This window comes from Macrobrachium nipponense, chromosome 5, assembly GCF_015104395.2.
Source record: "Macrobrachium nipponense isolate FS-2020 chromosome 5, ASM1510439v2, whole genome shotgun sequence".
Lineage (NCBI taxonomy): Eukaryota > Metazoa > Arthropoda > Malacostraca > Decapoda > Palaemonidae > Macrobrachium > Macrobrachium nipponense.
The window spans coordinates 47,627,869-47,654,285 of record NC_061107.1 but is presented as its reverse complement, the minus strand read 5'-3'; the positions used below and the strand labels follow the sequence as shown (position 1 = coordinate 47,654,285).

Below are 26,417 nucleotides of genomic sequence, written 5' to 3'. Positions count from 1 at the left end.
CTATATTTTGCTGAGATTTTTCAAAGGCTGTCCTACCAACACTTGAGAAATACTGGTTGAACTCTTCTACTTTTTCATTCTTATCATTATAATCAGGTAAAAGGGCATTATTATTTTTGGGGATCATTTCACGAACTATTTTCCATTTATTAGGCACATTGCCATTACAGTTACGAAATTTATCTTTAAAGTGTCCCGACTTACTAGCTTTAATCAAAGTATTCACCCGTTTCTTTTCGTTTTTGTAATGATCTTGTAGTGTTTCGTTCTGTATATCTGTTTTAGCTCTCTTTTGTAGGTCATCTCTAGCTTTCATTTCTGCTTTAAGGTTATTATTTATCCAAGGGGCTGGGGGCCGGGTAATTTCTTGGGTCACAAATGGTGCACATTCATCCAAGCAGCAAACAAAGGTTTTGGTAAAAATTTACAACCTGTACATCCACATTATCAGTTTGTAGAATACAATTAAAATCTGGAGCCTTATTTTTAGTAAAGTACTACAAAAAAAAAAACCTGGTTCCTGACTGTAATGCTTAAGACACAAAAGGTTCTTTTAAACAGGTATTCTCCTTTGGCTTAGAAATATCAATTTGTAAAGTTACTAGCTCATGATCAGCAATGGGACAGGAAATCACATCTGAATATACAATCATTTGTTGTTTGTTTGTAATGACAACATCCAATAATGTCGAGGACGTGCTTGTTATTCTAGTTGGCTTAGTTATTGTTTGACAGAGATTTAACTGATGTATTATTTTACTTAATTTGTTGTTAGGAACAAGCATATCCTCATTTAAATCACCCAAAACGAACACAGGTTTTTTACGTAAAGATACATTTTTAAAAGTTTCTTTAAGATAATCAAAGGAGGGTGTCAAAGCCTTTGGATGCCGGTAGACACACCCAACAATATAAGATGGTAATTTCTTATGCTGTATGTATACTAATCCAGACGTCCTCAACACCATTAGTTTTCTCTACATCTGTCAATATTCTATTAACCTTCAAATCATTTCTTACATATACTAATGTTCCTCCCCCTTTTCCATAGTCACACCTATATACATTAAAATTCTTAACATGAATGAACTTATCTTGAACAGACAAATCTAACCAGGTTTCGCTTACACAAAGAATGTCTATGTTTCTTTCCAGTATTAACAGTTCTATTTCATCAATATGGGCTAATAATGACTGTGCATTTATGTGCTCTATAGTTAACTGATTACGTATTTCCCTCCTTACAGTAGTCGCTTCTATAGTATCACCTGGGGCACATTCTTCTTGGCCATTTTCCTACTGAACATAGCTAGAGCATATACGCCCTTTGTGTCCCAATCTGTAACAAATATTACATTTAATTCTGTGGTCGTATCTGCATTGCCCTTAACGGTGGTTAAATTCACAACAATTGTAGCATCCAGCTGGTCTGTGTTGATAACGTTGGTTATGTTCGTCTCTTAACCCTTCTTCATTGTATCGCCTCTTGTAATTTCTGCTATCTGCTTGTTGATGGTTGCTATTTTGAGGTTGTCCTCCATTGAAAGCTGTTCTTTGATCTTGGCCGCGTTCACTTGTTGGCCGTCTCCCGAAAATCGAGGGGCGTTGATTTTTTCTTTGTTTAATGGTTGGTTCTAACTGTGTATTTGTCCATTCATGTGACATCTTCATTTTTTCCAGTCGTCAAATAACTTTAGATATTGGCATTGCTTGTTGAGTGAATCAAGTAGTCTTATGACACCACATCTGTTTAGGAAGATTCCAGGATTTTCATTATTCAGATGAAAACACATTTCATCCACCCCCTCTCAGTAGCTAGTTTCAAAGACAGTTCACATTTCATAATTGTATACCGTTGTCTGTGCCCCATTCCACTAGTTGGCTATTGTGATGATTAATGATCTCCTCTAGTTCATTTGTTCGTAGAGTTGGAAATAGTTGGCATACCATAATTTCCATGTTTCCATTTACTTTCTTGAGCTCTGCATTAAGGCTTCCCATATTATCCAGAATGTTAGACAGGGTTTCATCTTCCAATACATCCTGCATACCACATACTGGCTCCCACTTCAGTTCTTCAGACACCCAACTTTTTAAAAGGTCGATGTTAGCTCCATTAATTGTTCTGATGAACGCGTGTTCTCCAAGATCAGATGATTTTATATCTTTCAAATTTGTATCTCCCAATATTACTGTCCTGGCATCCTGAGTTTTAGCTTCCATAGCATCATTTAACGTTCTTCTAATGAGTTAGCCGGTTGTTTAATCTATTGATAGTGACATTTGCTGCTTTTATTATTTCATTAAATTCATCAATTTCTGTCGTCTTTCGGTTCAGTATCACCTTAATTTCAGTTATGTCTGTTTTTGGCAAGTTTTTCTTACTTACCTACCCCGCCTTTTCTGTATGTGTGTAGGTGGTACTTCGAGGTGTTTGTTGAGAATTGATTTCCTCATCGTTGGGGCGATTTTCTCTATGAGTATTCATAAGGAGATCAATTATTTCAAATTTACGACCCCATATATTCTTTAAACCCAGTTTTCTACAATATTTTTGCAGCTCAACCTTTGTATGGTTTTTATCTAAAAATTCCCAAGTAAGGTTTTGTAAGCTTGGGGCAAGGGTACCCGAGGTAGAAATTTCACAAGCCATTTAGCCGAGAGAGAGAGAAACCACTGTATAATCAAAAAGGTCCTCTTTAAAATTGCTGATGTCAAACAGCTTTGTTTGTAGTGGCTTGTCATCGACTTCATGGCCATTCATTTTCAGGGTTTAGGTGTTGGCATTCTCTGCAGATCTAATACTATCAAATATAATACAAGCATCCAAAGAAGTCTCATCTTCGGCTATTTTGAGTCTAATTCTTTCAACTTTACCAAACTTTTTGCCATTAGTTTTTACCTCAAAATTCATGGCAAATAGGAAATTTCTGTAATAGAGCACTCTCAAATTTGCTGAACTACCACCAGTAGAGAGTTCATCCTGGTGTCCCAGTGATTTGATTTGGGAAGATATGATTGATTGATTGATTATGAAATTTAGGTCTTGAAGACCAAGTGCCAAACCCACCAGGATTATTCAGTGCCCTAATTAGAATGAATTATGATATTGTTATTGTACAATAAAGTTTCATACATACGTTACCTGGCAGATATATACTTAGCTATAGACTCCGTCGTCCCCGATAGAAATTCGAATTTCGCGGCACACACTACAGGTAGGTAGGTCAGGTGATCTACCGGCCTGCCGCTGGGTGGCAGGAATAGGAACTATTACCTTCTAATTTGACAGATTTTTCTCTTCCACCTGTCTCCTGAGGGGAGGCTGGTGGGCCATTCAATCGTATATATCTGCCAGGTAAGTATGTATGAAAATGATATTGTTATGATACAATAAAGTTTGTTCATACTTACCTGGCAGATATATATATAGCTGTATTTTCTGAAGTACGACAGAAATTTTAAAAACTTCCAACACACGCAGTGGTCGGCCAGGTGGTTAGTACCCATTCCCGCCGCTGGGAGGCGGGTATCAGGAACCATTCCCATTTTCTATTCATAATTTTTATTTCCACTGTCCCCTGAGGGGAGGTGGGTGGGTACTTGATTATATATATCTGCCAGGTAAGTATGAACAAACTTTATTGTATCATAACAATATCATTTTGTTCATGAAACTTACCTGTCAGATATATATATAGTGAATCCCACCTTTGGAGGTGGGAAGGGACAGAATGAAGGATTTTGGGAAACAAATGCATGCAGATGATTTACATCTTGGTTCCACCTGTTTTAGCATAGCTGACTTCGTGATTACTGTCACCCAAGTCTGCTTCTGCTTTACTAGAGTTGCCAGCGAGGTAGAGACCTATAAAGCTGGTGCACTCCAGATGATCTGTCACGGGGGCGTGACCACAATGTGACTAGACCATATTGACCCATACCCATGAGGGCTAAGAAGTAAAAATAAATATATATATATAAATATATATATCACCACCTGACCAACCTAGCCAAAGTTAACGTGTTAACTAAGGCTTAAGAGGTTAAGAAGTTGCCGTTGTCGGCGACCTCAACAACTAAATTAAGAGCTCTTCCTAACCATTTTCTACAGGATAGGATGAGTGGTACTTCCTTGCCCCCAAGATTGTGTCTGCAGACACGTATGGCCCTAGCGAGCAGCAGATCTCATATGCCATCTTCACATCTCGCAGGGAGTGTGAAGTGAACACAGAGTTCCTTCGCTAAAACATGGTACTCAGGATGTTGCCGAGTGCCATGCTCTGTTGAAATGACTTACGAGGCCGCGCCCTCACCTCGTGAGCATTCAGATAAAAAGATTTCAAATCTTTGTGCAAACACAATGAAGGAGCATTTTTGAAAGAACTCCTTAACACTAAAGCCAGGGTGTTCTTCGATATGGGCAAGTCTGGTCTTTTTCGGAACACTGCAGATTGTCCGAATGACTTGCTGGGCTTTCTTGAGTTTTATGTAGATAAAACTTGAGAGACCCGACAGGGCACAGGACTCTCTCTGGCTCCTGCCCACTAACTTGTGCCATCCTTGGTTCCAAGCTCCTGGCCCAGGACAAAACGGGTTTCCATTCTTAGGCCACAACGGAAGGCTTAGAGAGCACACCGCCTTGTGTTTCTCTAAAGCCAAAAACTTTGTGACGATGGCTTAAAATCTCACTAACCCTCTTTGTCGTATCTAGGGTGGTTAGAAGAAGGCCTTCCTGATTACATGCAAGAAGTTACAGGTAGGAGAGGTTCGAATGCTTTGACATCAAGAACTTCAGACTACGTCTAAGTTCCATATTGAAAGCTTCGATCTGGACATGCACAGTCAGTCCGTCTGTACTAAAGTCAGGTGACCGACCAGTTGACCAGTCAGACGAATCAAGGACAGCAAGGCTGTACCCTGAAGACCATAAGGCACTATTCTTCGCTGCAAGGATGAGTGTCTGGACTGCCTGGGTGATTCAATCTAAGCAAACCTTGGGGGTGTATCAAAGCAACCCAACGTCGTCAGCGAATCAACTCCTGACTCGAGCTTCTGGTGCCAAGGAGAAAAGGAGCCAGGAGCAAAAAGGCGATTCAGTCCCCCGAAGGAAGAATGCCTGGCAGTCCAACCTGGTCTCATGTTACACGATCATCGGGGGTGTATAAACGCAACCGACTTCGTCAACAAGAAACTCAGGGCTACTATATGTCGCCTGAATCTCGCACGAGTGTCTGACTCCGAGAAAACAGGTGAGACAAAAAGTATATGGTGAGCGAGATTCGAGATTCCACAGAACTCAAAGATCGTGAAGGGCTTTGTTGTTTTGACAGACACAAAATCTCTGAGCCCAAAGGCCGTCACACATATTTGCGTATTCTTTAATAGTTGTGACTGCCAGCTTATCCCAATTCTTCAGACGGAAATGGAAGACGGTAATCTTATTCCTGTCAACATCTCGATAGCCTGAACGTAGTCAGACTCAGAGCGGAGAGGTTATAGGTACCTTTCGAGTTAGAGTAGACAGACTCTCTCGGAAAAGGTCCTCTGTGAATCCAGGATCCTGAAGGGGCCAAACATGGGGCGATCAGCGTTCATTGGCGCTCCCTGGGGGGTTTGACGTCATAAATCCTCTTATTACATTTCCTAAGCGATTGAAAAAGGGGGAAAGAGACTAAACATCCATCCCGTTCAATATCATAGGATGGCGTTTAATGGTACCGATCCCGGATCGAGAATAAGGGAGCAGAGAAGAAGAAGCCTCTTCGTCCTCAACATATCGAAGAGAAGAATGAAAGGGCGTCCCTAAAGTCTCCACAACTCTCAACTTACTTCTAAAGAAAGATTCCACTCGGGCGGAAGTCAATAGTTGCTGCCGTCGATCGAGACGATTCGTACGGACTTTTGCAATCCTGTAACGAACCTCTAGAGGATCGTTACATTCTACGCCTGTTGTTATAATAGGCTCTTTCTCGTAAACTCGAACAGGGACCGAGAGAAGATATTCTTAAGATATGAGAGAGCTGTGGAAAATCAGAGTGATCTGGACCACTGGCCTTCCAAAAACTCGTTTAGAGGACTGGAGGGACACTACCGAATCGCTTTCACTTCTTCAGATTAAGATCCAGGACATCTGAAAACCCTATCCAGATGTCCGGCACCTTCTTAGGTGATAGACGCACTGAGAGATGTCAGAATCATTCCTAGATCTGAATAATATTCAGTTTCCCGGTAGGAAAAAACTGTGGTCTGAATTGCAGTCTATTCGGGGAAACAAACTTCTTCAGGAAGGAAATGGTCCCAGCAATGCTCATCCATGTCCCTCCGCGAGTATGCTTACTTCCCTAATAAGAAGGCTGCGCTTTGCCTAAGCAGGAGAGCATATAAAAGTGCAATGTTGCGGTAGACTCGTAGTTCTATACCGTGCGGTAACGCGCACCGAAAGGATTAAGAGATAACTCTGTTGAAACATAGTAAGGCAAAACGAATGCAAACTTTATTATTCACGTAAGAAATCCCCTCAATCTTAGGCTAAAGTCCGTGATTGTAGGACAGAGATACGGTTAGTCAGTCAATCCCGCAGGAGAGACGTAACCGCCAGCACAGAGATACGGTTAGTCAGTCAATCCCGCAGGAGAGAGAAACGTAACCTACCGCGCATGACAGCGCACGAGCTGTTACTGGCTCGGTTGGACTGGAGGACAAGACACAGCGTGACAGCAGCAGCCAGCAGCTTACGAACGTCGTCTCTTAACTTTATGTCTGGGTTGCCAGCTACCCTATTCTACGAAGAAATAGGTCCGTTATTTTTTGAGCAGAAAGACTCTCAAGCTGGTATATTTAAGCGAAACAGAAAACGCTAAATCGATAGATGCGTTTGGTCGTCAGAACACTACCATACAACGGTAAAAGATAAATCGGAAACTCCTGGAAGGCTGCAGGGAGTAACGATTAAATGCCTTAAAATAGACAATAGACCTCTCAGTTGCCATCCGAAGAGGTAACTACAGCAAGCGTATATGACTTGAACCAACCAGAAATAAAATAACGCAAGGCAAAATATGAAATTATATTACAATAAAGTTTGTTCATACTTACCTGGCAGACATATATAATAGCTGAATTCGGAAATACAGCTACATACATATCTGACAGGCAAGTTTCATGAAACAAAACTTAAAGAGAATCGAAGCAGTCAGCTCAAGCTTCTTATGTATTGGACATATGCGTTCATTGACGTAGTCTACAAGTCTATTCTTGTACGAGTCTGCGAATGACGAATGAGAGCTCTTCCGAATCTTGTCAATAAGAGCTTATTCGCTTACGCAATATCAAGTTAATGAGATGTTTGTCAATGAGAACTAACCCATTTACGGGACAAAGAGAGATTTTGTCAATGAATGGGGATACCCAACTTACTTAGACAAAACGATAGTATATTGTCAATGGGGGAAAGTCACTGAATTGACAAAAACGTAATCCAGGAAGTCGAGCATTTTATTTTTCCGATTCCCGTCTCAAACGAGGAAGGGGCAAGAATCCTGTTAAGAGACTGGCTTACGGCAGGTAGAACGACGATGTTCAATTCGGCAGCGTAGTCCCGACTAGAAACTAACAAAATCTATCATCTGAAAAACCCTTTCAGATGGGCTAAAAAGCTTGCAAAATTATCCTGGGAAGAGGAAGAAACTCTCCAACCAGCTTCCTCGTCCTGTATCACAACTAATGCCTGCTAAAGCTTAAAATTTATTGGCAGTATGGCAAAGGAAGTCCTGTCTTGCGCTTTCCTTGAAGAGCGTCCTCCTTTTGATGAGTGCCTTTGCAAGAATCCTACTGAACGTTGCCGAGAGTCCTGACGTGCAGGACATCGAGCCTTTACATAACCCGTAACTGCCTTATCGCAAAGTCTTGACTGCGGTAGAGAAAAACGAGATCTTCCCTTGAGCTTTCCTTAACTCCATCCACCTTTGCGAAAAGCAATATAACATGACAGAGACCTCTTGAGTTCCACGAAACCCGAGGACTTGCTGGTTTCGAAGACGAAGTTGTCTGTTCACTTTAAGCTTCCTCCGAAGCACTGATTACTTCACATTCTTTGCATGTGAGGTATAAGGTATCACCGAAGGTAGAGGTAAAAACTCTTGAGGCCCAAATCGTAAACAAGAGCTTGAAGAGTTCAACAGAAACGTTCAGCCAGGCGACACACCTGGCGTGCGCTGGCGAGCAGCGAGCACGTCGGCGTGCGCTGGCGGAGCAGCGGAGCACGCTCGGCGTCCCTGGCGCGCCGCCGCGCGCCGCTCGGTATCCCACTGGAGTAGCGCTCGGCGTCCACTGGTGCGCGCTTGGCGTGCACCCCGCGCGCCTGGCTTCCATCTAAACGTCCCGTCCAAGCCGAGGCGTCAAAAGAAGCGTGCAGAAAAGCGTCACGCTCCTGACAGGCGTCAAAACAAGCGAGATACATCTCGGAGAGAAATCCGACTGCACGAAACAGTCTCAGGAGAAGGGTTGATCGTGTGAGAATACGAGGGGAGCAGGTGGAACGCCTTCTTATTCTCACAGAAACAAAGCTCGGACGTCCGCTCTCAAAAGCGTCCCTGCTACTAAGACTTCTTTTTCATATTTCATCGTGGAAAGACGTACACGTGATCAGCGACGTGTTCGCCTTCTACTCTCACTGGAACGCATAACGAGAGAGAGAGAGGACGTGAAGCGTCCTCTTCTATAAAGCTTCTATTTAGAGGGCGCGAGTCCTTCCGAAAGCTCCAACCCCCGACGCGGGGAGGACGCTTCGGAGGACGAGAAGCAATCCTTCAGGATTCGTTGCACGTGCACGCACTTTGGCAGTCCGGGGCCTGGGGATTTTCATCAGAACTGCCGAAGGCACGCCAGATCGGTGGGGGCCCTCGCAACCCTCCTTCGGCCCTCGACATGCTCTCTATCCCCGGGTCCTGGGAGTCAAGCAGAGGTCCCGGCCTAGAGGCGAAATAAGGCCGATCTGACGCACCCTCCACTACACAAGGGGCACTGTCACTGCACTTAGCCACTTCACTATTGCTCTCTAAAGCAAGCACTTTCGATTCTAAGATACGAATCGAAAGAGTATTAGAGAAAGGGCATAACCTCTACAGCACTGTTTAGGGACCCGAAGGCAACATTACAGGGTTGAAGTAGCACTCTTCACAACAATGAAGGAGAGCGATCACCTCTCGCAGACATATTCATAACCCGTAGGCCATACTACAGGGTTGGCAGCAAAAAGAAGTCTACAGAAGGTTAGCAGGTTCACTACCCTGACTTTTGTTTACTGATTAATTGCGTACATACGAATCATACGTTTTCCTTACGGAATTAGTTACATGTTTACTGATTAATTGCGTACATACGAATCATACGTCTTCCTTACGGAATTAGACAAAGGTCTCACACTCCTTACATGACAAATCTCAACAAAGAAGCAAGACTCATACCCCTCGTGCATACCAAGTGCGGATCTACCAAAGCTTTCGTAGCCACACCTATCTTTGCAGACAACACCCTCTGAAAACTAGCCTAACTAGATTCAGATATCTTATGCAAAAATGAATCAAATTCAAATCAATTTAAGATAGCGTATGCCTAGCCACAAATCCAAGTAAATAAATTAAAAGACAATTAGGATACTAGCGGCAATGAAGTTTCCAAAATCTAAGACGGAGGTACTGGAAACAGGTGTTTCCAGCACCAGGCGACAGAAAAATTAGGAATAGAAAATGGGATGGTTCCTGATACCCGCCTCCCAGCGGCGGGAATGGGTACTAACCACCTGGCCGACCACTGCGTGTGTCGGAAGTTTTTAAAATTCTGTCAGACTTCAGAAAATACAGCTATATATATATCTGACAGGTAAGTTTCATGAACAAACCTTATTGTACATAACAATATCATTTTCATACATTCACTTCCCTGTCAGATATATACTTAGCTGATTGGCACCTTTGGCGGTGGGTAAGAGACAGCTAATTACTGATTAGACAGGTAAACAACATACGTTGTAGGTAATAGATAATAAAACCTTGGTTCCTATGTGTTTAGACGAAGGGTTTGACTTCCTAGCTATTGCTAGGTGTCTGCTTCGTCTCAGAGCCTCAGCGAGGATGTGACCTATGGCTAAGAGTTCTTGTAGATCTGTCAATGGGGTCTTATCCACTTACTCGACAGAATCTAATGGTCATTTGTCAATGGGTCTTATCCACTTACATGACAATACACCTATGCCTAGGGCATAATTAAGGAGCACACACCGATCCCGATCACCTGATCCTAACACGAGGGTTTGTGCTTAGTTTGAAAAGAGCTATCCCCAAACTCCTTTCAAACAAACCAAAAAAAAAAAAACACTATGGTAACATAAAAATTAACTCATTTAGTTAAGGATCAGTGTCGGCTCCCTATCCCAGCAAACGTATCCCGAGAAACAAGTAAAAACCAAGAGAAGAAGGATCTCTCGTAGGTCAACTTGACCTCCTTCGTGCAAAGGGGAAGATCAACCACAGAGTTGCATCTCCCTTAAGGTTACAAAGCTAATATGTCCTTCAACGACATATTGTTATGTAACGAACCCCAAAAAGAAAAATTCATAAAAAGCTCTGCACTTCAAGCGGCTTTTAATTCTTCACTAGCGGTTTGAAAGGAAATAATACAAAGTCATTCACTGAAAGTTGCTTTTTAGCGATCACAACGTTATTTCAAAGAAGTACCAGGTGGGCTTCCTGTTTGAAAATGGAATTCTTTTCCTGGATGAAGCCTAGAAGGCCTGGCTTGCGCCATGGGGTTGCGCCTCGAGTCCTGGTTGGGAAGCTCCCGAAGCCCTTGGCTGGGCCGCCTCGCAGCCTCCTGCCTGACACTTGGTTTTGGCCGCCTAGATCCTGGAAGGCGGGCTTTTCCCCGCCCCTTGACTCATGGCTGGCGCCCTTAGCGCCTGGAAGATTAAGCTTCTTCGCGCCTGGCTCCAGACTTGGCACTATTTGGCGTCTGGCACCCCTGGTGGACTGCTCCTTCACCCTTGCTGGAGCTTCGAGCTTGGTAGAGTCCCCGAGGATGTTCTGGCGATGCCCACATTCAGACACTCTTTAATCTGTCCTGAACTTGTTCGGCCTCCAGCGCATCTGCGCTAGGCTGGAGCCCCCTCTTTCTCTTCATCAGACAATGACAGTGTTCCTTGAATTCTCTTCATCAGACAATGACAGTGTTCCTTGAAACTGTCTGCCTCTGCGTTTTTTACGCCTGTTTTTGGCATTTGGCGCCTGGTTGGCGCTACATTGTCCGAAAGTCCTGAAACTCCACAATGGTTTATCAGGAGATTGGAGAAGGGTGGAAGAAATTCTTCCACTTTGAGCTTCAGGCCTCTCCGCAAGGGAAGGTGATTGTAGTAAACGATATCCATTAGACGATAGGACATCTAACAGTATGAGAGATAAGAGTCTTCCTGCGAGGAGGATCCTTCTTGAATCCTTCCGTTGCTAACGAGATCTCTTCTTACTTGCTGATGAAGTTCCTCGTTGCAGAATCTTCCCTATCCTTGTCCGAAGGAAGGGAAGGGGCTTGGAAGTCGAAGGAGACTCCGAGCTGAAATTGGGAGGATTCCTGATTTCTAGCTCTTTACTGTATCTCTCTGAATACCTTCTGGGAAGCATTTCGAACCCTCATCGCATCCCAAAGACTTTGTAGGCAAAAACGTTTAAACCATCTCTTCTTATGTAGGTGAAAAACGTAAGTACCCTGCCTGGGCAACGAAACTTCTATCTGAAATCGTTGAGTCAGGAATAGAGGGTTTTAGTTCTCTTGCCAGACCTACTATTCTGGCAAGAACCCATTGCCGAGTCTCCATTAAATCTGATGCGAGATTCCAATGCACAAAAAATTCACTTGTCTTCTTGGTAGTTAAGGGCCAAGAGAAAACAAAGAATTCCTCATAAAATTTTCTCAAAGAAGTTTGATGAGGAGCAGTTCCATCTTGTCGGAACACGGAATCTGAAGCCACAAAAGATCCCATTCGAAGTACATGATCCTACTCTTGTCGTATTGAGGTATCGTATCAGATCCCGATCTTAATCCTCTGCTATCTCTAATTCTCCTTGTATGACAGAGTATAGCCTTTTACTGTGCTCTTTGATAGCAGATATATATAAAGTTTGATTCTTCCTCTGAAAAGGAAGAAAAAACCTATATGTGGTTCACAGAGGTATCGGAAGAGGACAGTTTCCTCTTCCATCAAACACGATCAGCAATTCTATGTCCTGGCTATGACTATTGTCATTCACCTTGAAAAATCCTCTCATTCATGTCCACTTCTGGTCAGTCTGCACGAAGACTGACTCAGAGTGGAGAGGTTGTTAAGGTCCATTTGTAATAGATGCTTATAGAATATTCGACTGTCTTGGAAAACTTTCAAAACATGCTGTGAGAACGTGACCTCTGTGAATCCAACCTCTCTAACGGCCAAAATGAGGCATAAAGTATTATCCTCTCTTTCTTTGACGCCCTTTATCTTAAATTTTGTAAAGCATTTTATATTTAGGGAAAAAAAAAAAAACTAAAGTTTATTCCCCTTTCTATAAATAAAGATGGTGTATATTGCTACCTCTCTTGGTTCAAGGAAAAGGAGCAGTCTACAGGAAGCCTGTTCGTCTTCTACCTGCTAAGAGATCTATGAAGAAGACTTTCCGTAGGTTCTCACAACTCTTTGCAATAAATGTTAGACATACGTTAACAGTTATTATCGTTGATCGAGAAGGTTCTCACGACATGCAAAACTCTTGCATCGAACCTCTTTTTCCAAATAGGTTTCTCTTTGTTAACGCGAACAGGAGCGAAAAAAGATTCTCAATGCTCTTTGCGATATGAGAGTCGTGGAATTGGCCTAAGTGATTAAATGGGTAACGAAAATCAGGAACGAATCTTGCCGTTACCGGAGCGTGCTGTCTGAGAGGCTACTGGACCCTTATGTTAATAACTCGCTAAAACGAGAAATATCTTGGATGGTGCTCTTGGCTCATTGCGCCAGGCTGGCGCTTCTGGCGTTCTCTGACCGGCGCTTTCTTCTAATACTCTTTATGTTATGTGCCAGAACATCTGTGCCTTTATGGTACCACCCGACATCCTTACACATGTTAATTCCGTTCTTAGTAGGAAAAAACTCTTATATACGTAGTATATTCTATTCAGGGAAACCATTTCTGCCATGAAGAGAATGTTTCCCATTCCACTCATCCATCTTCTCTTGAGCAATATCTGATTATAAAAGTTGTGCGCGTTTCTCGAAAGACTTGACCATACCGTAGTCTTAAAGTGAATTCTCTACTACATCCATCTTCTCACTAAGCATGTATTCTAATAAGCCATGCTTTCGTAAGCATGAGAGCATTATATAATATAATGTTCTGCTGCGTTAGAATCCTTTAATAATGTCCCTACGGTAAACAGCATTGAAAGGTTATAATATCTTTCTTATTGAAAGCTCTTAGCAAAAGGCAGACAATATTTTTATTTATGTTAGCTTAACTATCCCCTCCATTCGAGACTAAGTCCATGATTGTAGGGGGAATATACGGTTAACCATTCGATCCCGTTGGAGAGAGAGATGCAACCGACTGCTAATGACCGAGACCTGGATGGTACTGTATTGGCCTTACGCTTACAATGACAGCCCCGGCCCCGTCTCGCTCTGCCTGGCTGCATTCATCGTGAGTTGCCAGTTACTTCATTTAATGAAGGAACATAATAAAATTATTCCCGAGCCTAAGGAAGCTCTCAATAATGCCAATTTAAGCCAAACAACCTTTGTTAAATACCGAGAAGCTGAGTAGGTATTGTCGTAACAAACTTTTTTAAGCGAAGTCCTTACCAGGAAAATCCTGTAAGATATAGATAATTCCGCAGCGAACCACAAAGGCAACTATGGTATGCGTATATGACTTGTCATTCAGCAGTCGTATGCAGCAAGTCTTCCTACTACATTCTTTCCTCTCCGATGCGGAGAGAGAATGGAAATTTTGCCCTCTCCGTTCTTTTCGTCAATAAACACGAATTAGCATTAGTCGAAAGAGATCGCAATGAAAACTCTCGGATCGAAGAGAATCCCTCAAATTTTTATTCTCTTGGAGATAAGGCCGTATTTCTACGCCTCTATTATCTGGAAGAGCCTCTAATCAATGATGAGAGCTCGTACGAACCTTGTTCAATTTGCAAACGATTGCCACTCTTTCTGTAAATGGTTGGTTGCATTATTTTAGAAGGAGGAGATTTTAATATCGTCTTATTAGTAATGAACTAATTTTTTTCATCAAAAAAGGTCGCTAAGGTCTTATAACTGAGAGACCTGCTCCCTTATTGGCTTCCAATTCCGATCTATCTTCCATTTCCTGTCCATCAAGTTGGGAGAAGAATGAGCAACCGGAGGAGAGCGCCTCCTTCCGTAAGGTGAAGGGCTTTTAGCAGTACCGATTCTAACCTGACAAGGGCTACGGCCGCCTGTGAGACATCTTGAGTCCCCGCCAGGAAAAAAAACCGATCTTGTTCTTGCCATTACTTGCATTAAGACTATCCTGAGAAGGGCGACGGCCGCCTGTGCAACAACTCCCGTCCTTATCAGGAGAAATCCTTGAATGTCTTTCACCTTACGCAGAATCAGGATCTAACTCCATATCCGATGAAGATCCTGGTTTATAGCTTCAGGTGCTTAGCGCCTCATCTCAGGCGCTTTGCTCCTCGTTTTCAGGGGCGCTTCAGGCTTTCAGGCGCTTTGCGCCTCCATCTGAGGCGCTTCAGAAGCCTTGCGCCTCGTTTCAGGCGCTCCAGGCGCTTTGCGCCTCCATTTCATTTCAGGGGCGCTTTTAGCCTTGTTTCAGGCGCTTTTCGCCTCGTTTCAGGCGCTTCAGGCATTTTGAGCCTGTTTTCAAGTAGCTTCAGGCTAGCTTTGCGACGTCCATTTGCTCAGATGGAGCCTCCGACGCTTTTTCACGCCTGCTCTTCAGGCTCTTCAGGCGCTTTGCGCCTCGATTCAGGCTCTTTAGGCGCGTTTGAGCCTCTTTCAGCTTCTTTAGCGCTTGTTTGCGCCTCATTTCAGGCTCTTTCAGGCGCTTTGGCGCCTCTTTCCAGGCTCTTCACAGGCCTTGCCTCAGCCTTGTTTCAGGCGTTTCAGGCGCTTCATGTCCGAGGAGCTAGAAGCTTAAAATTATATATGTATGTTTAATCATTAACCGAGATCCATAATTCATTCGATCAACATATATTCTTTAATATCTAATTCGTTCTTCTCAGATTAGAATATTTTCATATAAATGTACCGATGAGGAATTTGTTGAAATAACTCTTTCAAACCCCATGGGATAGAGCCTCCGTCTATTTGTACGGGGGAACGAAAACAGGATAGGGCAATGCCTCTACCGCAACTGTTATCGAAAGATATCTCTCCTGAGGTTCCGATATCTACGACGAGATTATCTTGCATCTTCATTGAATCTACGCCGTTGAAACTTTCTTCTCCTTAACCGTCAACACGATAATAATAATGGGGAACACATTACATTAGGAACGCCTTTCCAATGGCGAACTTGGCAGTCTGGGACGTTCTACCAGAACCTGCCGAGGGGACGCCTGATCGGTGGTGGGATTCTCTGAAACCCCCCCTGCATTGTCGACATTCCTTCTCCTCTGGGCTTGTGAGCTTGGAGAGGTCTAGACCTGGGAGCGAGACAGAGCCGATCAAATGCACCCTCCATTGCAATGGGGGAACACTATATTCACTTCTTACCTTTTAAAAGCTTGCATTTGAGAAATCCATTTATCTTCAATTTGCATATATAAATTTGTAGTTTCTGAGGAGTAAGAAGGTGATGAGGATGCAACAACTACTAGTACTGCTAATACTCTAACTGCTCGTTAGCACAAACGCTATTAAAGCTTATAAAGTAAGCGTATCTAATTATATGCTTTTTCTGACTTCCTAAAGTAGGAAATTAGAGTTTAGTATTTCCTTAATAAAGTTGTAACCTTTATTACATGTAATAATGAATAAATATTAATAATTCTCTTTATGGCAAACTATGTGAGTGTCCTACCGATGATTCGGTAGTTTCACTTAGGGTAGAATATCACAGCAGGCCACCTACAATCAACGCTAGCCACCCTCCGAAAAAGAACATTATAACGCGTCCTGACACCGGCCGGAGATGGGCATCAGTCACGACTTCTTGTTGTTGAAAAACGGAGCTAAAGACCTCTACTCTCCTTTCGAAGTAAGTATTTTTCTCCAAAGTTAGAAATTAAGGCCAAATTTTAAGATTTAAACAGAGGGTACTGAAAATGGCGCCCACGGCAGTGGAAATCTCACCAAAACGCTTTAGAAAATTTTTACTTACAACTAAAAATGTTTCGAAGATTGACGCCATCTCGATGTTTACGGAGTCGTTGTGTCACAAACTTTCCATTTCCTGTGATAAATCCGCACACCACTTGTACACGACGCTGGAGCACTTTTATCACAACAATCGAAACACGATTTCTCACCAACAAACAGCCAGGAGTAAACAGCTGTTTTGGTAGAAGATGACGAGAAGCGTGCTCTTAGCTAATTTTTAAATAAGTAGTAAAACACAATATTTTACATATTTATGATGATTAATTTGAAAATATTCGTTATTGAAAAAAGTCTATACTCTGACTCAAATTTAAGTAATTATTTTTCTGAATTAGAAACGTTCTTTTAAGTTCTGTATTATGACGTCCGACATCTTGACTTTCGTACCTATTGTAAATAATTGCTATACTCAACTGTCATTGCAGAACAGTTTACCAGTTATTCATGCAGATTGTTATCAGCTATAACATGTAATTGTTATAATCGTAATGCGCATATATATCTTTATTATTTACTTTTTGGATATATGAAGATGTTTTACTGCTGGATTATCGCCGTAGTGTGATGCAATCGTTTTCGGTCCATGGGCCTCTGTCTGTTTTCGCTCTCATAAGAAATTATGGGCCGAATTTGCAATGACCAGAAAGTCGTTAAAAGAGGAAAGTTGCACTGAGGGGCATATGTTTTGACTGAGAAAAATACAAATTTATTCAATAGCTAGCTTGTAAAAATACTTGGTTATAAAAACTTGATTGACAACTAAGCAGCATGTCTACTATGGGTTTCAGAGAGTGCAAGCACGTTTTTTGGGCAATACCTATTTTCTGTAACGAACACTCGTAACAGAACGAGATTTTGCTATAGTGCATTACGCCCAGTGCCGTAATTTATAAGGGTATCGTGAATCACTAATCGGTAAAGAATAACGACACTTGTCCTTGTACCAAGAGACAAAAACTCCATTATGAGAAATGGATACGAACACGCGTATAAAGCTCCACTACCTCTCTCCCCCCCCCCCCCTCCACCTTCTTCTTCTTCTTCTTCGTTCCTCCGCCTTCCTTTCTCTCTCTCTCTCTCTCTCTCTCTCTCTCTCTCTCTCTCTCTCTCTCTCTCTGTTGCCATTCGGTATGTGTTGACACCCTCCAAACTGGGTATAAGACTACACACAAAACGTTGAAATTGGTGAAATTAGGCTATGTATTGGAAGTATATATACATAAATATTAAAGCAATTTTATCATTATTGCATTACTATGACAACTAGAATTCATAGAAAACAGTTTATAATAATGGAACGGCGTATGTGTGAAGCCTCCACTAATGTGGCAACAATGATTTTGCCATTCTTAGCATGCAAACATTAAAGCATGCAAACATTAAGGTTACATTTATTTCTGGCAATACGATTATTAAAGAAATTCAAAATACAAATAAAGACTGAAATCAATTAAAAGTGCTAGCAAAAACAAAAAAGCAAAAAAAAAAAAAATCGTAGTCGTTCCTCTATGCACTTTTCCGTATTCGTTCCTCTATGGTTTTCGGCAGCCAGATTGTTACGAAAACGTTAGAAACATTTGATTTTATCTACTTTAGAAATATCTGTAATTTTTCGGGGTAATTTGGTTGCAAAAAAGGGATAATATACATGAATTAAATCAAAATTTTTTAAATAAAGTAAATTTAAACTAAATAACGAGTAAAGTAAACAGTTTAAGGAATAAAACTTTGCAGTTTCGTCGTCTGTCGTCGTCTGCTGTTCATAATTGTGTTTATGGCGCGCGCGCTTAGAAACCAGGAACAGCAACGGTTAAAGTGCAATGTGGAGTGAACTGAGACCAAAATGTGTATAATAACAATCAAATAAGCACTGTGGAGTTTCAGTTGTGATGGCAGTAAGGATAAAAACCGCCGCTTACAAGGTAAGAATGAATTCAGTTCAAACCATAACCCCGGGAATAACAAGTTTCATACTTTCACTAATATAGGCAACAAAATGTTGTTTTATTGTGCTGAGTTACACTGCAATCTTGAGTAAGATCATAAACGTTACATACATACGCTAACATTGTTCAAATGATGCTGGGAAGGCTGGGAAAGATGGTGGCCGTCACTAATGAGAACCGTCTATGCAAACGTAGCCGCCATATTGGATTTCAAAACTGCCTTGAAAACATATTTTACGAAGAGCTCACATGCTTATTTTTAGTTCGTATGGGGCTTTCATATCCATCATATGTTGACGAAACTTCAGTCTTTTAATGGTATGCTAGAGTTGCAATTGTATTCATGTTTCACCAATTAATATCGAGTGAATAAGACCCGTCCACCGTGGATGAGGGTTGGCCTGTCGTGAATATTCTACCCTAGTATTTTTCTTCGAAATTTCGAAGCGAAATTAATTAAAAGTTAATAAAAGCGTATGTCGAACCAAAAGACCCAGTACTTCCCTGCAAAGACAGCCCAGAAGATCGATGGCGATTGAAACACGAAAATCAAATCAGGAGGAACCGTAAACGTATGTTTACAGTCCAAACGATAGAGAAAAATCTGTCCTTAGAAGGTAATAGTTCCTATTCCTGCCACCCAGCGGCAGGCCGGTAGATCACCTGACCTACCTACCTGTAGTGTGTGCCGCGAAATTCGAATTTCTATCGGGGACGACGGAGTCTATAGCCAAGTATATATCTGACAGGGAAGTTGAATGTATGAAATATAAATTAGTATGATACAATTACAAATAAGTGAACGATACCAGTGTTCAAATATGAATGGAAAAATTGAAGAATGATAGATAAAACCAATAAAAAGATAAATAACCTTCAAAATTTTATAGTATTTAAAAACACATACTTTATAAGATAAAAATAACTGAAATCCTTACCAAATACTATACTGAAATCACATCTTAAAATAACCAGTCTCTTTCAGATAACCCTTAAGATTATCTACTTCCACACTATCATTTAAAATTTCTAAAATAGTCTCCAGCTATTAAGTACTTTATCCTAAGGCGACTATATCTAGGAGTGCACCAGCAATGCTAAACGGATAGCTGATCATCACAGTGAACACAAATTGGGGCAATGACTGACGCCTCTAAAATATAACTATGGTGAAGCAGGTATGGCCACTCCTAAGCCCGTGTTAGGATGATCTCAAATCATCTGATGCGATTAAAACCCAAACTCCAAAAATCAATACTTTTCCTAATATTTGTGTACTTCCTATCTGTGGATGAAATAGGGGAAGTCCATCTCTGCTGCCATTTCTTATGGATGTATCTTCTAGTAACTGAATGCATATCCAAATGTGGCACCTTATTAGTAAGAAAATCACATCTCGCAGAGCCCTTTGCTTCACTGTCAGCCAAGTTCGTTCTTTCTATACCATTGTCCAGGAACCCAACAAAACTTAACTGATTTGTGCAAACACAAAGATAAAAAAGCCATTCCTGGGACTTTTGAATTAAGGGATGGGTAGGGTTAAACTCCTTAAGGGCTTGAGTCGATATATATATTACTGAGGATTTAAATTTCTTATAAGATGCAAGATTTAAAGCACCAACTATGGCTGTTGCTTCAGCAGTGAATATGGATGAGGAGTCTGGCAACTTAACTTTTGTATATATGATTCTCCCTTCACACACACCACTGCACAGCCCACTCCATCTTCTGATTTTGATCCATCAGTATAGATTTTCCTGTCATTTATATACCTCTCACCATGCTCCAAAAACTTCTTTTGATTTCTTCTGGGCGACCTTTCTTCTCTATCTCTTTAGTGCATACATCTATTGCTGGAATAAACCAAAGAGGGATAGCAGGATGTTTAACTTGAAAGATCTTCTGCAGTATTTTTATTTTTTTTCATCCTCCAGTTCACCCAGCTGTCTGATTTCAATGGTGTTGAAGATCTACTAAATCGAAAAAGACTTGCATCACATTGTTTCAAGATCTCGAAAGAGGGATTTCTCCCTAGTGCTTTTCAGCCACATGGTGTATCTCAGACTAGCTCATGCCTCTTTAGGTCCAGTGGTAGCTGATGGGAGTCTACATAGATACTTTCAATGGTGAAGTGTTAAAGCTCCGTGCAGATCCTTGGTCCCATATTATGCACAATGTCCACTTCCTTTAAGTTTAGTCTTTGAAAGAGATTAGCATACTTGGCAGTCGTAGTCTAACTTAGATAAATGCTCTGCATCGTAAAGCCTTAACAGAGATTTCTTATTAGTACCCCTATTAAAATTAGATACATTTAAAACATTTAGTGATCTCTTCACTTTCCCTTTTAACTGGTAAATATGATTATTCCAAGTGAGCTTTTCATCAACGACCTTTCCTAAAAGTTTACTTCAGTGGAGTATGGTAAAATAGTTCCATTTAAGGTAAGAAATTGGAATGGTTTCCTTAGTTCGGCACCTGCGACCAACCAAACAACAAGTTTTTTATTTGGATTTTCTGGGAAGAGCTGGTAGAAGACTCTTTGTCCAAACCAGTGTTGTCAACATGATGGGAAGATTGTTTCTGCATAGGATGAGTTAGAAAATTTTTGACAAAGTAGTCCTCCACCTACCAAGGAGCATATTACAGGCAGTCCCAACTTATGACAGGTTCGGCCTATGACATTCCAAGGTTACAACGCTTTTCAATTATGTTCACCAAAAATTATTTCCAGGTTTACGATGCCAATTTAACAGAAGAAATTATAACTCGAAAATGCAAAAAAAAAAAAAAAAAAAAAAAATGAACATTTGAAGTTTTTTTTCATGAAAAATGCAATAAAAATGCAGTTTACATTGTTTTTAATACACCCAAAGCATTAAATGTAAGGTTTTCTTAGGATTTTTGACAATTTTTCAGCTTATGGCAAATTTTGGCTCAAGACGCGTCTCATACATGGACCCCAACATCGTAAGCCGGGACTGCCTGTACTTGGTTGGTTATACACTTGGCCCCCAGCACCTAAAGCGTCTTCAGTCCGTCAAGATCAGACCCAGGGCTTGTAGCCATGTTTGTCACAAGACTTTTCTCTCGCTCTGACATGTCAGGTAATTGAATTCTAAGGGTGAGGAGGAATGCTGTCCAACCTCACCCTCCATCAGGTTTTAAGAACAAGCATAGCCATGGTCAGAGTGAGATCAAGGTTCGCCAACAATAGTCATCCTGATATGAGTAAGGGAAAGGAAAAACAGCAGGTATAAAGACTAAAGTGAAGGTCAGAGAAAGTAAAAGTAAGGGAAGGCTAAGAGTAAAAGAGTTAAGAGTTTTAGGACATTCCGTAAGGACCCAGGTATTTGTGGGAGTGCTATTACCACTTCCAAAAAATGCCAGGGTCCCTTATCCCCTCAACCTGTGAAGGAATCCTAATCAAGGGAGCAAACAAGATCAGATGAATTTTATATTTCACATACAAATTCTGACTTGCACACAGGATTTCGTGAAATTTTAACACTACAGTATTTTATACAACACTAATAAACCGTAATCATGAGATGGAAACTATTTAAACAACAGGATGCTGACTTACAAGTTGTTTGAGCGGGTGAAATTAGAGCCAGAGCTTGTTGAACTTTGCGAATTCATGTAATCTTCCATTCTCGGATCCCATCCTGCCAGTTCAGCACCATTCGCCTCTCCTTGCTGATTATTTAATGAACCCATTCTGAAAAAAAAAAAATTATTAATTAAAAACAAAGTGCATACAGTACTATACCATAAAAGCCCCTATTAACCGTTCAACGCTGACTGGACGTATTAAACGTCGATATAAATTGTCTGTTGGGTGCCGATTGAATGTATGGTACGTCGATATAAAAAAGATTTTTTAAAAATTCGCAGAAAAATAGTTATAGGCCTACTAGGCGAAAACTTTTGAATCACACACCTTGGGGGATGCTGGGAGTTCGCGGATCAAGGCGTTGTTTTCTTTATAATCGTTACGCAGGCGCGCAAATGCGAATTTCTTTCTTCTCGCACTAAAAAGTATCAGCGACACATCTCAGAAATTATTTTGTCACTTTGACATAATTTTTGCACCATTTTATATTAGCCATTGCATGGAGTATTATATATGAAAATGTGCACAATTTCATGTAAAATACAACAAAAAACAACTCATGGTTGTAGCTTTTATCACTTTTGAAATATTTTCATATAAATAATGATTAGTGCCAAAATTTCAACCTTCGATCAACTTTGACTCTACTGAAATGTAATATTCAATCAATTACCTTCATTTTGCAACAGGTTGGAAGTCTCTAGCACAATATTTCGATTTATGGTGAATTTATGAAAAAAAAATTTTCCTTACGTCTGTGCGGTAACTCTTCCGATAAAATCATAAATTTTTTTGTCCGATTGTCGTAATGTTTGCATCATTTTAAATTAGCTGTTTCATAAAGTTTTATATATGAAAATGTGCACAACTTCATGTAGAATACAACAAAAAACAACCTATGGTTGTAGCTTTTATCAGTTTTGAAATATTTTCATATAAATAACGATAAATAGAAAAAAATTCGTCCTTCGGTCAACTTTAACTCGACCGAAATGGTCGAAAACTGCAATTGTAAGCTACAGCACTTACAGTCTAGTAATATTCAATCAATTACCTTCCTTTTGCAACAAACGGGAAGTCTCTAGCACAACATTTCAATTTATGGTGAATTTTTGAAAACAGCTTTTTTTACATCCGCACGTTACGAATTCCTGCATCATTTTGCGATATTTTCTCTGTTGCCTTGATTGTTTTACAATGTGTTTATATACCAAAATGATCGCAATTTAGTGTACAATACAACGAAAAAAAATTAACTCATTAGCTTTAACCGTTTTGCTCACAGCGCAATTTTTATACAATTATATATGAAATTTTTTTTTTCACGCTGTCATATATCCCAATATTTATATATGATATTTTTTTTTATATCTGATGGTTGCATACTAAACTCTTCAGGCAATGACAACAAAAAAGGAGCTAAAAATGAACTGTTAATCCTGAAAACTAAGCATGCTGTGATTTAAAAAAAAAAAAATTCCGCTTCGGCGCTCACTCGTGAACGCCGCCGGCATACGGGAGACGATCTTTAAAATACCGCTTCGGCGTTTAAGGGTTAATGTTACTCTTAAAAACTGATACGCTGTAATGATGCTAAAAAAGTTGAAGCTGGGGAGAGAGATGGAATAAAAGTAAATTAAGGTCTTCAGCTTTATTCATAACATCTGTATCTGTTTAAAATAAGATAAAATCTACTTTTTAAAAATTATAAAAATGACATTTTTCTGTAAAAGTTGTATAAGTATATAAATACCAATTAATTACATAGCTATAGTTGCTTGCAGTCTTACTTTTTAGTAAAAGACTAGGCCCACCGTTGATAACTGTGGATTATTATATAAAAGTAATAGTTTAACCAGGATACTGAGCTGATTTTCAGCTCTCATCGGGCTGGCCCGAAAGATTAGATACAATGCCAGGTCTAGGCCTGAGGCCAGGAACTGGGACCAAATAGGCCATTCAGTATGATACAGCATAAATTAAAATTAAATTGAAAAAACTCCACCAAGGCTTTCATACTAAAACACACACATGCAATAAATTTATTTACTCATGTTCCCATGTAACGTTTATTAAAATTCAGAATAAGTCAAGTAACTTTTTAAAATTCATTAAATGCTCTACAGTTTTCGTGCTTTTATCATATGCCAATTTTTATATATTATTAATTAAATCACAGTTCCTCTGAAAAGTGCCCATGTATCTGACGAATGGGGCCTAATACGGAGGCGTGTCAGGATTACTCGTCTCTCTATCTCTCTCTGATATGATGAATTTCACTTCTTAATATCCGGATTTATTTGTTTCATTAATTACTATAAGGCTCTACATTCCGTACATTTTGCCATTTTTTAACAATTATTGTTTTTATATATCTTATAGTCACTAACAGGGATGTTTACGTTAGCCTCTTCGTTTCCATTTATTCCTACTTGGACAGAAATCTAACATATTTCAATATTTTTTCCATTATTATACGATTTATGGAATGAAAACTTATAATCTATTGTACAATATTATTTATTTTTGGGATTGTACCTTTGAATGGCTTCTATGGCATTTCTGGAGTCGCTATTACTCATAATATTAAATGAGTATTCTTTGATTTCATGGCTGATGTTATTCCACATAAGTCAGCTGTAAATAACAAGGCACTATTGGATGGATGGATGTATGAGATTCAGGTCTAAGACCTAGGACAAAGACCCAAATGGTCATTCAGCCCCATCATAAGGTATGATTATAAGCAATGGTTATGTGTGTATTATTTATGGGAGTAGAAATTTAATGAAAACTGAAGATAAAAAAAGGAATATACAGTGGAACCTCTACATACAAAAGTCCCTATTTACAAAAAATCCAGGTTACGAAAGCAGACAAATATTTTTTTGATTCTGTATATGAAAATAATTCAGGTTGCGAAAGGGTAAAGTCCGAAATTCACCCAGACCGCCGAGAACAATTTTAAAACTCGCGCGCTGCCAACTGAGTAGACTCGCCACCATCCTCCCTCTCTCACATTGGTTCCTGATGCTAGTCACCGGCGCAAGATCCTGCTCTCCTATTGGTCAGCATCTGTCCCATCATCTTTCTATGTAAAGGCGTCCTTCGACCACTTCGTCGCATTAGCGTTATCGTATGCACGTGCAATTCGTTCATTCACATAGATTTTGTTTGTTAAAGTAAATTCGTGTTAGCGATTTCACTTTCTTCGTAGTAATTTACTTTATCGTGTTGTGTGTGAACTTAATTAACCAAGTTCATGGAAAGAAGAGGATGCTTTCTATGGAGACAAAGATGAAGATAATTAAAAAGTAAGAAGCTGGCATGCGGTTGAGTATGATCGCTAAGGAATACGGCTGAAATCAGTCAACGATAGGAACCATCCTTAACAGAAGGAAGCCATCAAAGAAGTTACACCTTCCAAGGGCGTGACTATTTTGTCCAACAAGAGGAGCCATGTGCATGATGAGATGGGGAGGCTGCTTCTTGTATGGATTAAAGACAAAAAAAAAATTGCTGGCGATAAGACAACAGAGACGGCAATCTCCCACAAGGCCAGTGCTATTTTCGGTGATCTGATTGCCTAGGCCGAAGACAACGTAGGAGAAGGGACATCAACGCCAACCCCAGACTTCAAGGCTTCGCATGGGTGGTTTGATAAATTCCATAAACGGACTGGCATCCAAGGTGGTGCGGCATGGGGAGGCTCCCAGCTTGGACACGAAAGTGTCCCAAGCCTTTATTAAGACGTTCGACGGATGACAATCAAGGAAGGCTACAGTTCTCAGAAAGTCTTCAACTCTGACGAGACTGGCCTTTTTTGATAAAAAAAATGATATTATTATGATACAATAAAGTTTGTTCATACTTACCTGGCAGATATATATATAGCTGTATTTTCTGAAGTCCGACAGAATTTTAAAAACTTCCGACACACGCAGTGGTCAGCCAGGTGGTTAGTACCCATTCCCGCCGCTGGGAGGCGGGTATCAGGAACCATTCCCATTTTCTATTCATAATTTTTATTTCCACTGTCCCCTGAGGGGAGGTGGGTGGGTACTTGATTATATATATCTGCCAGGTAAGTATGAACAAACTTTATTGTATCATAACAATATCATTTTGTTCATGAAACTTACCTGTCAGATATATATATAGCTGAATCCCACCGTTGGAGGTGGGAAGGGACAGAATAGAAGGATTTTGGGAAACAAATGCATGCAGATGATTTACATCTTGGTTCCACCAGTTAGCATAGCTGACTTTGTGATTACTGTCTCCCAAGTCTGCTTCTGCTTTACTAGAGTTGCCAGCGAGGTAGAGACCTATAAAGCTGGTGCACTCCAGATGATCTGTCAACGGGGGCGTGACCACAATGTGACTAGACCATATTGACCATACCATGAGGGCTAAGAAGTAAAAATAAATATATATATATAATATATATATCACCACCTGA

The 26,417-nt window shown here is 40.5% G+C and overlaps 1 protein-coding gene across 1 annotated transcript in view; it reads right to left on the bottom strand.

The window, feature by feature from the left end:
- LOC135215775 (uncharacterized) overlaps positions 1 to 26,417 on the bottom strand; it is a 375,121-nt gene that overhangs the window by 297,390 nt on the left and 51,314 nt on the right. The window contains exon 2 of the mRNA XM_064250725.1: positions 21,926 to 22,060. Within this exon, the coding sequence (XP_064106795.1) occupies positions 21,926 to 22,060 (135 nt within the window). The remainder of the gene's footprint in view (positions 1 to 21,925; positions 22,061 to 26,417) is intronic.